Source organism: Pseudophryne corroboree, chromosome 5 (genome assembly GCF_028390025.1).
Source record: "Pseudophryne corroboree isolate aPseCor3 chromosome 5, aPseCor3.hap2, whole genome shotgun sequence".
Taxonomy (NCBI): Eukaryota; Metazoa; Chordata; class Amphibia; order Anura; family Myobatrachidae; genus Pseudophryne; species Pseudophryne corroboree.
The window spans coordinates 441,096,281-441,109,099 of NC_086448.1; the positions used below are offsets into that span (position 1 = coordinate 441,096,281).

The window sequence follows — 12,819 nt, forward strand, 5'->3', positions numbered from 1 at the left end:
CAGGTTCTTGCTCCTTACTTAGTGAGTCCTTTATGAACTGTCCCAGTTCAGCAATTGGATCTTGAACCTCTCGTGGTGGATCATGCCGGGGTGCAACAACCCCAAGATCGAAATCTTGCACCTTTATCCTCCTCATACATGAGGGGATCACCTTCAGAAGCAGGTTCCTGGATGACTTCAGAAGTAGACTCCTGTATTGCCACTAGCTTATCCATGACTAGCTCACGTAGGCGAGATGCCTTCAAAGGTACGGTCTTTGTCTGTGATTCGTCAGCGAAAGTCTCACATGTGCACTGGATGTCCAGAACCGGGGGCTTCTGAACCTGTGATGTCCCATCAGGGATTAACTTCTGAACATACATCGCGTCAACAGGTGAAGGATCCTGGGTTTCCAAGACCTCAACAGAAGCAATCTCCAGCTCAGATAATAAATGTTAATCTAAAAAAACTTGTAAGTAATATACAAAATGAAAATGGATCTTGGCTAAAGTAGGAGGCACAGGATTCAGTACATAACATAAGCTGAGAGGATGGGTGCCTGGTGATGTGCCATTAGGACCATGTAGCTTAATCACCTCTTTAAACCAGGGTCAGAGTTGATAGGTCTGAAGTGGGTAGGGAGTATTGGGCACAGATGTAATAGAAAAGCTGGAAGGAAGTAGCATAGAGTTAGTAGCGCTATAAGGTTACCCCTCTAAACATGCCAACTGTACAGGCTCATCAGGGAGGATGACCAGCTGATCCTGAACATTAAGAGGTATGAGTGGAAGAAAGCATATTAGAAGACAGAGGACTTATAATGGGAGAGAGCCACAAATGGTCAACTAATGGAAGTTCAATAGCTGTAATATATTAGAAATTCTCAGAGAATTACTATTTTGTATATAGATACACCTGTACGTTATATACGTGTATGTTTATTCGGAGTACCACAAAATGCTTGCAACTACATTTTCCACATGATGTTCCTGGCATTCCTTTTCCTCATTACCCATGATTACGGTATGTCACACTGCTTAGCAACCGCTGGAGGAAGCACTCTGACCTGGCCTCTGTGTGTGGTGTCACCTACCATTGATTTAAAGCAGCTAAAATTAGTGAATGCAAACATTTTTTCTAAATTTGAATATCCCCATTTACATTACAACTTACATCTAGAATACTGTATTCAGTTCTGGAGGCCATATCTTCAAAAGGATATTAATACATTAGAAACTGTACAAAGGAGGGCAACTAAAATGGTGCATGGCCTACATCACAAAACATACCCAGAAAGACTAAGAAATCTCAATATGTATAGTTTGGAGCAGAGAAGGGAAAGGGGGGACATGATAGAAACTTTCAAATATATGAAGGGTTTTAACAAAGTCCAGGAGGGAAACATTCTCCAAATGAAGAGAAGCAATAGGACACGAGGACATGCACTGAGACTGGAGGGGGGGAGGTTCAGGGGAAATTTGCGGAAAAATTATTTCACAGAAAGGGTAGTGGACAAGTGGAATAGCCTCCCATCAGAGGTGGTAGAGGCTAAGACAGTAGAGCAATTTAAACATGCATGGGATAGACATAAGGATATCCTTACAAAGAAATAAGGATCAAATAAGGTTAGTGATAAAAAAAAAGAATAAAAAAAAAAAAAAAAAAAGGGGCAGACTAGATGGGCCAAGTGGTTCTTATCTGCCGACAAATTCTATGTTTCTATGTTTCTATGTTTCTATGTTACAGCTTTATTTCTTTACATTTTAGGAAACCAGATGAACCCCACAAGGATTCCAGGTATAGAAAATCTATATTTTTGTATATAGATATGTGTACTTTTTATATACATGGATATGGTGGTGCATTTATCCAGAATACTTTCAGAGGAATTACTTTTCCATTATTTGGAGAACTACAACATGGTTCATAGTGATTCCATTTTAGTTTGCATGAGTAGTAGTAGTAGTAGTAGTAGTAGTATATTTTTTTTCCCTCATTAACTTTGAATACTTGATTGCATCACCTAGTCATTATGAATGATGCTATTACTAACACGTACAGAATTTTTCCTTCTAAATGTGAGCGGTCCTTTACATCCAGTATTACAATTTTTCTTTTTAGAAACGCAGAAGATGGACACCACAAGGGTTCCAGGTATATAAAATTACTATTCTTCAGGGCCCATAAGGATCCCCCGGCATAACCTTAGGGTGTAGGCAGTTGGATAGAACATGACGCCAAACCGTTCAAGCTTTTGAGTTATCGGGAAACTCTGGTACTTTTGCCCCTATACCCTGCCCCCAGCCCAGGCTATCTAGTTTTGATTTGGAGCCGGATGCACCATTTAACAGTGTGGCTGCTTTAAAGCAGCCCCAATCTTCATTTTTTTTTTTTTTTTTTATTTTTTTTTGTACCTAGTGCAAGCAGCAATAGGCAGTACTGCGGACGCCGGCATTGCTGCTCCTCCTCCAACACCAGTGAGTGGACTGGTGATTACGGCAGGCACGACAAAGCTCACCTAGCCTGCTCCCTGGGACCCATATACTTCAGTCGGAGAACGGGGGGGGGAGGTGAAGGTAAGGCGGGGACCCTGCATCTTTTGTTGCAGTCTCCTCTCCGGTCACGGAGCTGGACCGGAGGTGCTGATGTGGGTGCCTGTCTATCAGTGAACCCACTAGTCCGCCAGGGCATTACTATACTGGTGCTGGAATACTTTTAGAGGCCAAGGGAGGTCAGCTCTCCCAGCTCAGAGCGCAATTCCACTGCAGCCTCCCGCCTCTGAGCTGCTCCTTCCCACTCAAGACGCGCAGCAGCCATTTTATTACCAGTGCTGAAGCTGCAGATCTCTGAATGCTGGAACCAGACCCACTGTATACTTCTCTCAAGGGCCAGGTTATGCAGCGCTTTATCCTACCAGCCACTGTGGTCTGAGTAGTTGATTTTAGTGCCCATTGAAATTGTATATTTTATATGCATTGTATGTGACTTATGCTAGTTATGCTGTCCATTATACCTATCCTTTATGTTCTTACAACCCTAGATACAGGTGAATACGGATTCACAGTTCACATTTACATCGTATTTGTGAAGGTTGTCACATTACAATACTTGCTATACACTGACACTGAGTGCTATTGCGTTACTGCTGCTATGTCTTCCAAAGTAAATGTAACGAGGCTCCTGCTCCTATGCTGGTCTCATGCAGGTCCTGTTAAGCAGGATTATACCCTCAGGACACTGTACAGGATGCTCTGTGTGCATCTTGTTATATTGCACCTCACCAGCCTTCCCCCACCAGCCCCTGTTCTGGACCCACCATGGGTGTCTTCCTCTTTCACAGGTGTAGACGCAGATAGTGGAGAGCTTAGCAGCTCCCTCTTTGCCTATCCCAATGGGATTCCCACAGCAGTTACAACCTGCTTTATCGGTGCCTTTCATGCCTCCTCCCATGTACTATCTCACTAAGTCTGGACTCTGGCTCAAACTTCTGTCGCCTTTCAGCAGATGTCATAGGGTGACAGACGCCAAAGCACATAGGTCTCCACAGCTTTCAGATTCTGATGTATCATCTGGGGAGGCAAGTGAGGCAGACGTCTCTCTCCCAGAGTCCCCTCAGGGGAGGAGGAACGTCATTCTACAGTGTATGTACCCATGCTAGTGTGGGCAGTTAAAAAAATTTCTGCAAATAGATGAGGAGGAGCCAGCTTTTATGCCTAAAACACCGGTATTCAAATACCAGAAGGTAATTAAGGCTGAATTTCTTCCATCAGTTCAGCTCACTGAACTTGTGCGTGAAGCATGGAGCACTCCTAGTAAATTTCAGATGCCAAAACGTCTAGCTGCTTTTCTCATACGTCCTAGAGGATGCTGGGGACACCATTAGAACGATGGGGTATAGACTGGATCTGCAGGAGACATGGGCACTTTAAGACTTTGAAAAGGTGTGAACTGGCTCCTCCCACTATGCCCCCCCTCCAGACTCCAGTTTTAGAATTGTGCCCAGGCAGACTGGATGCACTCTGAAGAGCTCTACTGAGTTTCTCTGAAAAAGACTTGTTAGGTTATTTATTTTCAGGGAGAACTGCTGGCAACAGTCTCCCTGCTTCGTGGGACTTAGGGGAGAGAAGTATGACCTACGTCCAGTGAGTTCAAAGGCTCTGCTTCTGGCTACAGGGCACCATTAGCTCCTGAGGGTTTGATCGCTAGGTACGCCTAGATGCTCGCTCCCAGAGCCGGCCGTCACCCCCCTTACAGAGCCAGAAGTCAGGAGACAGGTGAGTAGAATATAAAGTAGACTTCAGTGACGGCTTTCTGAGGTACCGCACAGCGATCGCACGCTGCGCGCCATGCTCCCTCACATGCAGCAGCACTACAGGGCGCAGGGGAAAAGCCTCAAAATAAACTGGCAAGAGGGGGACATAAGTGCCTAGGCACTGTCCTAACCCCTGCCAGTATAAATATAGTTAAAAAAAAAAAAAAAGTGGGACTGAAGCGTGCCATTAAGGGGCTTCGTTGCTCACACAGCTCGGCGCCATTTTCCTCTACATAGGCTGCAGAGACTCTGTTCCTTCCTCACACTTCTGAATTAGTATCGGGGTGCAAAACGGAGGGGGGCACAAATATTGGTGCAATATATATATATATTTAAGCACTGCAGGTCTGGGGATTTCTTTAGTGTTTCAGAATCGGTGATTAGGCGCTGTGTTGTGAGCTGGCAAACTCCCTCCGTCTCTGTGTGTGTCTGACAAAGTTTACTGTGGGTCTGTCCCCTATATGCCCGGTGTTTCTGTGGGTGTTTGGTGCACAAGTGTTGACATGTCTGAGGCTGAAGGCTCTTCCCAGGGAAAGGCCGTATTAGGGACACAGACTGCTGCGGGGGTGTCCCTGTCGGCACCGTCGACACCTGATTGGGTAAATGTGAACGCCTTGAATGCTAATGTAGCTCTTATTAGTAAGAGGCTAGATAAGTCTCAGTCGCAGACCCAGGCATGGAAGAAATTTGTAGAAGATGTTATTCCAAAATCAGGTCCCCTCAGGGTCACAAAAACGTACGTTGGCCCAGTTGGCTGACACTGATACCGTCACGGACACTGATTCCAGTGTCGACTATAGCGATTCCAGGTTAGACCCAAAATTGGCAAAAAGCATTCAGTACATGATTGTGGCGGTTAAAGATGTGTTACATATCACTGAGGACCCGTCTATCCCTGATTAAAAGGGTCTGTATGTATAAAGAAAGGAAACCTGAGATAACGTTTCCTCCCTCTCATGCACTGAACACGCTATTTGAAAAAGTTGATTCCCAAAAGAATTATGGCAGCTTATCCGTTTCCCTCGATGGATAGGGAAAAGTGGGAGTCACCTCCCACTGTGGACAAGGCCTTGTCTCGTTTGTCTAAAAAGGGGGCTCTCCTGTCACCTGACACGGCAGGCCTTAAGGATCCTGCGGATCGTAAGCAAGAAACTATGTTGAAGTCAATTTATGTGACCACGGGTACACTGCTCCGACCTGTCATTGTGTCTGCATGGGTAAGTAGTGCTATTGAAAAGTGGGCAGATGACTTATCTGATATAGATACCCTAGACAGGGATAACATCCTCTTGACGCTGGGTTATATCAAGGATGCTGCAAGATACTTTAAGGAAGCTTCGAGGGATATTGGTCTTTTGGGATCAAAGGCCAATGTCATGGCTGTCTCCGCTAGGCGTGCGTTGTGGATTCACCAATGGAATGCTGATGCTGACTCCAAGAAAAGTATGGAATCTCTACCATATAAAGGTAAGGCCTTATTTGGAGATGGCCTTGATTTGGTCTCTACGGCTACCGCGTCTCCACAACAAAAGAAAACGCAACATTATCAGATGCAGTCCTTCCGGCCCAATAAATTCAGAAAGGGCCGAGGTCCGTCCGTCCTTCCTTCCTTCCTTCCTGACTGAGGACGGGGAAGAGGTAAACTATCCCCAGCCTTGTCAGGCTCCCAGGAGCAGAAGTCCTCCCAGGCTTCTGCTAATTCCACCGCATGACCTTGGGGCTCCTATGTGGGAGTCCACACCGGTGGGGGCCCGTCTCAAACTCTTCAGTCAGTTTTGGGTTCGTTTGAACCTAGACCCTTGGATTTTACAAATAGTATCCCAAGGGTACAAGCTGGAGTTTCAAGACGTCCCCCCTCACCGTTTTTTCAAATCGGCCTTACCAGCTTCTCTTCCCGACAGGGAGGTAGTTTGCGACGCAATACGAAAATCGTGTCAAAATCAAGTTGTCAAGGTTCCTCAGTCACAACAGGGAGAATGTTTTTGTTCGAGCCTGTTTGTGGTCCTGAAGCTGCACGGCTCGGTCAGACCAATCCCAAACCTGAAATCCCTGAATTTCTACCTACGGAGATTCAAATTCAAGATGGAGTCTCTCCAAGCAGTGATCTCCAGTCTGGAGGAAGGGGATTTTATGGTGTCGGTGAACATAAAAGATGCGTACTTACATGTTCGCATTTATCCTCCGCATCAGGCTTACCTGAGATTTGCAATTCAGAATTGTCATCAATTTCAAACGTTGCCGTTTGGTGAAAATCCTTGGAGCCGTGGATAGACCAAAGTGATGGCGGAGATGATGGTTCTCCTTCGCAAGCAATGAGTCACAATTATCCCATACTTGGACGATCGCCTAATAAAGGCGAGATCCAGGGACCAGTTAGTCCAAAACGTTGCACTCTCCATGACAGTTCTTCAACAGAACTACAGAGTCTTTCTTCCTGTGGAAAAGGCTCTGGAACTTCAGAGTCTGGTCAAACAAATTCTGAAACCAGCAAGAGTGTCAATCCATCAATGCATTCTGTTGCTGGGGAAGATGGTTGCGGCCTACGAGGCCATTCAGTTTGGCAGGTTCCATGCCAGAGTGTTCCAATGGGACCTGTTGGACAAGTGGTCCGGGTCCCACCTACACATGCACCAGAGGATAATCCTGTCTTCCAAGACCAGGGTATCACTTCTGTGGTGGCTGCACGGCTCTCGCCTCCTAGAGGGGCGCAGGTTTGGGATACAGAACTGGATCCTAGTGACCACGGATGCAAGCCTCTGAGGCTGGGAACAGTTTCAAGAGGAGAAAACTTCCAAGGAAGATGGTCAAGTCAGGAAACTTGTCTCAACATAAATGTTCTGGAGTTAAGGGCCATTTACAACGGCCTTCTGCAAGCGGAACATCTTCAAGATCTGCCTGTACTGATCCAGTCTGACAATGTAACGGCAGTAGCTTACATAAACCGTCAAGGCGGAACAAAAAGTAGAGTGGCAATGGCAGAGGTGACAAAGATACTCCTCTGGGCAGAAAGACATGCAAAAGCTCTGTTGGCAATTTTCATTCCAGGAGTGGACAACTGGGAAGCAGACTTCCTCAGCAGACACCATCTCCATCCAGGAGAGTGGGGCCTCCACCAAGAAGTCTTCGCAGAGGTGACAAGTCATTGGGGAGTACCTCAAATAGACATGATGGTATCTCGTCTCAACAAGAATCTTCAGAGATATTCCAGGTAAAGGGACCCTCAAACAATAGCAGTGGATGCACTGGTGACACTGTGGGTGTTTCAGTCGGTGAATGTATTCCCTCCACTTCCCCTCATTCCAAAAGTTCTAAAGATCATAAGAAGAACTAAGATCCAGGCGATCCTCATTGTCCCAGACTGGCCAAGGAGGGCCTGGTATCCAGAGCTTCAGGAATTAATCATAGGAGATCCCTGGCCTCTTCCTCTGCGTGAGGACCTTTTACAACAGGGGCCGTGCGTGTATCAGGACTTACCACGGCTGCGTATGGCGGTTGAGCGTAAAATCCTAGCCCGTAAGGGTATTCCCAGTGAAGTCATTCCCACACTTATTCAGGGCAGGAAAGGGGTAACATCTAAACATTACCACCGTATTTGGAGAAAATGTTTCTTGGTGTGAATCCAAGGGGGCTCCTACGGAAGAGTTTTGCTTAGGACGTTTTCTCCATTTTCTGCAAGCAGGTGTGGATGCGGGCCTAAAATTGGGCTCAATTAAAGTACAGATTTCAGCCTTACCGGTTTTCTTTCAGAAACAATTGGCCTCCCTTCCAGAAGTTCAGACTTTCGTGAAAAGCGTGTTGCACATCCAACCTCAATTTGTGCCTCCAGTGGGCACCATGGGATTTTAATGTGGTGTTGCAGTTCATCAATCACATTGGTTTGAACCATTACGGAAGGTGGAGTTGAAATTCCTCACTTGGAAAGTGGTCATCCTGTTGGCCTTGGCATCTGCAAGGCGATTGTCTGAGATAGCGGCCTTGTCTCACAAGAGCCCTTATTTGATCTTCCGTGAAGATAGAGCTGAATTGAGGACACGTCAGCAATTTTTACCGAAGGTGGTTTCCTCTTTCCATATAAACCAGCCTATTGTGGTACCTGTGGCTACTGACGCCTTCGCTGAGTGGAAATCTCTGGATGTGGTCTTAGCTTTGAAGATTTGTCGCCAGAACGGCTCAGATTAGGAAAACTGAGGCTCTGTTTGTCCTGTATGCTCCCAACAAGGTTGGGTGTCCTGCTTCTAAGCAGGCCATTGCACACTGGATCTGTAACACGATTCAGTGTGCTTATTCCACGGCTAGATTGCCGTATCCGGAATCGGTAAAGGCCCATTCTACTAGAAAGGTGGGCTCGTCCCTGGGCGGCTGCCCGGGGGATCTCTGCATTGCAACTTTGCCGAGCAGCTACTTGGTCGGTGTCAAACACTTTTGCAAAGTTCTACAAATTTGACACCTTGGCCGATGAAGACCTTAAGTTCGGTCAATCGGTGCTGCAGAATCGTCCGCACTCTCCCGCCCGTTCTAGAGCTTTAGTATAACCCCATGGTTCTAATGGCGTCCCCAGCATCCTCTAGGACGTATGAGAAAATATGATTTTAATACCTACCGGTAAATCCTTTTTCTCTTAATCCGTAGAGGATGCTGGGCGCCCGTCCTGGTGTGTATCTGCAGTTAATGGTTATGGTTACACATATGTTACGTTTATTGTCAGCCTGTTGCTGCTATTATTCATGCCGTTGACCTGGGTTCTGTTGAATGCCATGTTCTGAGGCATGGTTGAGGTGTCAGCTGGTATGAATTTCACCTTGGTTTAACAATAAATCCTTTCCGCGAAATGTCCGTCTCCCTGGGCACAGTTCCTATAACTGTAGTCTGGAGGAGGGGCATAGAGGGAGGAGCCAGTTCACACCCTTTTCGAAGTCTTAATGCCCATGTCTCCTGCGGATCCCGTCTATACCCCATGGTTCTAATGGTGTCCTCAGCATCCTCCTACGGACTAAGAGAAAAGGATTTACCGGTAGGTATTAAAAATCCTATTTTTACGCTTTCCCGTCTGGAGTATGTGCTAAGTGGGAGGTTCCCTTTACAGTGGATTCTCGCATAACACGCAAGGTTCAAAGCTCTGTCAGTCATTCCCAACCACGGTCCTCAAGGCACACCAACAGTGCACGTTTTAGTGATATCCAGGCTGCAGCACAGATGGTTAAATCAAAATAACTGAGCTACTAATTAAGTCACCTGTGCCTTGGGGATCCCAGGGTGGGAGGCTGACTGCTTCAGTTAGCAGAGTCCTGGCTTCATACCACCAGGTGCCTGGGTGCAAGAAGTGGTCTCTCACATGTACGCTCTTACATTCCTGAAGTGCCCCCCCCCCCCCATATCCCAGCAGTTCTTTTGTACAGGTCCTCCAACAGACCCGATCAAAGCCCTGGCCCTACAGCGGGCCATTCACTGTCTCCTGTACACATGGGTAGTAATCCCTGTCCCTTCGACACATCGAGGGACGTATTTTCACGGTTCCCTTTTTTTGGTTCAGAAACCCAATGGGTCTCATTAACCTATTCTCAATCTTAAGTTACTGAACAGATTTATCATGGTGCCCAGGTTTCGTTTGAAAATCCTCCGCTCCATTGTCCTAGCAATGGAGCGTGGTGAATTTATGGTGTCTCTGGACATTCAGGATACCTACCTGCATATATGCCCATAGCGCTCTGTCATCAACTGTTTCTCTGGGTTGCTGTCCTCCAGCAACATTTCCAATTTCGGGCACTGTCTTTTGGTCTTTCTACAGCTCCTCGGGTCTTTGCCAATATCATGGCTTCTATGGCGGCCCAGCTTCGTCGTCAGGTGTTTAGAAGACACCCATTCCTAGATGACCTGCAGATTTTGGCACACTCTCCGAAGTTGCTTCTTCAGTTGACCATTGCCTTCCTGCAAACACACGGCTTGTTGATCAACTGGAAGAAGTTGTCCCTGGCTCCTTCTCAAAGGATGTTGCATCTTGGAGCTCTCCCGGATTCTCAGGTACAGATGATTTTCCTGCCAGAAGAGACCAAATTTCCGCACTGGAAACTCTAGTATGCAAGTTACTTCAGTCTGAGTGTCCATCCACTTAGCAATGCAGGACTTGGGGTCCATGGTCTCCACCTTTGACATGGTGGAATACGCCAAATTCCACTCGGGCCCCTTCAAAACCTGATCTTCTCCAGTTGGGATTGACAACATCATCTGATCAGGTCCCAGATGATGGTCCTCTCTTTGGAAGTTCACCTGTCCCTATCCTGGGGGCTACAAGACAAGGGTCACCCCTTCCGGGTTCTGAATTGGGTGCTTCTTACCACAGATGCCAACCTCCACGTGTGTGGCGCAGTGATCGGCCAACACTTCTTTCATGGCTGTTGGACTCCAACTGAGAGTTGCTTGACAATCAATGTCCTGGGGCTTCCAGCTGTCTACAGAGCACTCACTCTTGCATGGGACATTCTCCAGGGCATGCCTGTCCAAATCGAGTCAAACCGCCACTGCGGTAGCCTACTTTAATCATCAGTGAGGCGCTCACAGTATGCAGGAAGTGGCGCACATTCTCCGATGAGCTAAATGTAATCTCCTGGCCATCTCATCGGTGTTCATCCTGGGGATCCTCAACTGGGAGGCGGACCTCCTCCTTAACGAAGAAATTGTGGTTTGACCTTCCAATCCCCGAGGAGGCCTCCATGGATGTGGTCCATGCTCTTCAGATTTACGTGGATCGTACCAATTCCATTAGGAAACAGATTTCCCCTTTGTCCTATATGGATTCCCCAAGAGGGGCTGGCCAGCTAACAAGAAGACTCTGGCCAAATGGCTTCGCATGGCTATCTCACATGCCGACCTCCCTGTTATGGATACAGTCTCTTCCCATTGTTCTCGCTGTGTGGGTCCTTCGTGGGCATGCCACCGTGGCGTGTCTACTGAACTGGGCATGGCGGCTACGTGGTCTTTTGCGAACACCTTTTCATAGGTTTTATGCCTTTGATACATTTGCCTTTCAGGATGCTTCCTTTTGGGCAGTGGATTGTCCTCTCTGCTCAGGAGTGTCTCCTCCTTTTAGAAAAGTGCTTTGGGAAATCCCCAAGGTATTCCCTGTGGATCCATGTGGACACCAACGAAGAAAATTAGTTATGGTAGACTTACCATAGTTAACTTTCTTCGGTCCATAATATCCACAGGGCACCCACCCTGATGCACTTGGCTTATATGGGTTTTTCTTGGTCACTTTCTATTCCCTATTGCGTGAGGGGGTGTATGGTGGGTTTTTTTTTTTAGTGTACCAGTCTTCCTTCTCTCCTATCCTTCTCCTGCCTCAGGCTTGTTCACATAACTAGATAGCCTGGGGGGGACTGGAGCATCCTCGGTGCCCAAAAGCTTTTAACTGTTTGGTGCACGGTCCTATCAAACTGCCTACACCCCAAGGTATTCCCTGTGGACCTCAAAGAAAGTTAACTATGGTAAGATTACCATAACTCTTATTTCTCTGACGTCCTAGTGGATGCTGGGAACTCCGTAAGGACCATGGGGAATAGCGGCTCCGCAGGAGACTGGGCACAAAAGTAAAAGCTTTAGGACTACCTGGTGTGCACTGGCTCCTCCCCCTATGACCCTCCTCCAAGCCTCAGTTAGATTTTTGTGCCCGGCCGAGAAGGGTGCACACTAGGGGCTCTCCTGAGCTTCTTAGTGAAATTTTAGTTTTAGGTTTTTTATTTTCAGTGAGACCTGCTGGCAACAGGCTCACTGCATCGAGGGACTAAGGGGAGAAGAAGCGAACTCACCTGCGTGCAGAGTGGATTGGGCTTCTTAGGCTACTGGACACCATTAGCTCCAGAGGGACCGAACACAGGCCCAGCCTCAGAGCTCGGTCCCGGAGCCGCGCCGCCGGCCCCCTTACAGAGCCAGAAGCAAGAAAAGGTCTAGAAAAATCGGCAGCAGAAGACATCAGTCTTCAACAAGGTAGCGCACAGCACTGCAGCTGTGCGCCATTGTTACTCAGGCACACTTCACACTCCGGTCACTGAGGGTGCAGGGCGCTAGGGGGGGGCGCCCTGAGCAGCAATGTAAAACACCTTGGCTGGCATAAATACACCACATATAACCCCCAGGGCTATATGGGTGTATTTTAACCCCTGCCAGAACTTACCAAAAAAGCGGGAGAAAAGGCCGCCGAGAAGGGGGCGGAGCCTATCTCCTCAGCACACGGGCGCCATTTTCCATCACAGCTCCGCTGGAAGGACGTCTCCCTGACTCTCCCCTGCAGTCCTGCACTACAGAAAAGGGTAAAAAAGAGAGGGGGGCACTAATTTGGCGCAGTTTTATACTAACAGCAGCTATAAAGGGAAAAGCACATTTTATAGTGGTATTCCTGTATGTATGTATGTATGTATGTATGTATGTATGTATGTATGTATGTATGTATGTGTATGTGTATATATATATATATATATATATATATATATATATATATATATATATATATATATATATATATATATATATATATA

At 47.0% G+C, this 12,819-nt stretch overlaps 1 protein-coding gene across 49 annotated transcripts in view; it reads left to right on the forward strand.

The window, feature by feature from the left end:
- LOC134927837 (uncharacterized) overlaps positions 1-12,819 on the forward strand; it is a 1,188,393-nt gene that overhangs the window by 825,693 nt on the left and 349,881 nt on the right. For 36 of the 49 annotated variants that reach the window (XM_063922861.1, XM_063922855.1, XM_063922854.1 and 33 more), the window contains 2 exons: positions 1,747-1,776; positions 2,101-2,133. In XM_063922861.1, the coding sequence (XP_063778931.1) occupies positions 1,747-1,776; positions 2,101-2,133 (63 nt within the window). The remainder of the gene's footprint in view (positions 1-1,746; positions 1,777-2,100; positions 2,134-12,819) is intronic. The other 13 variants (XM_063922841.1, XM_063922857.1, XM_063922868.1 and 10 more) reach the window with 1 other exon arrangement.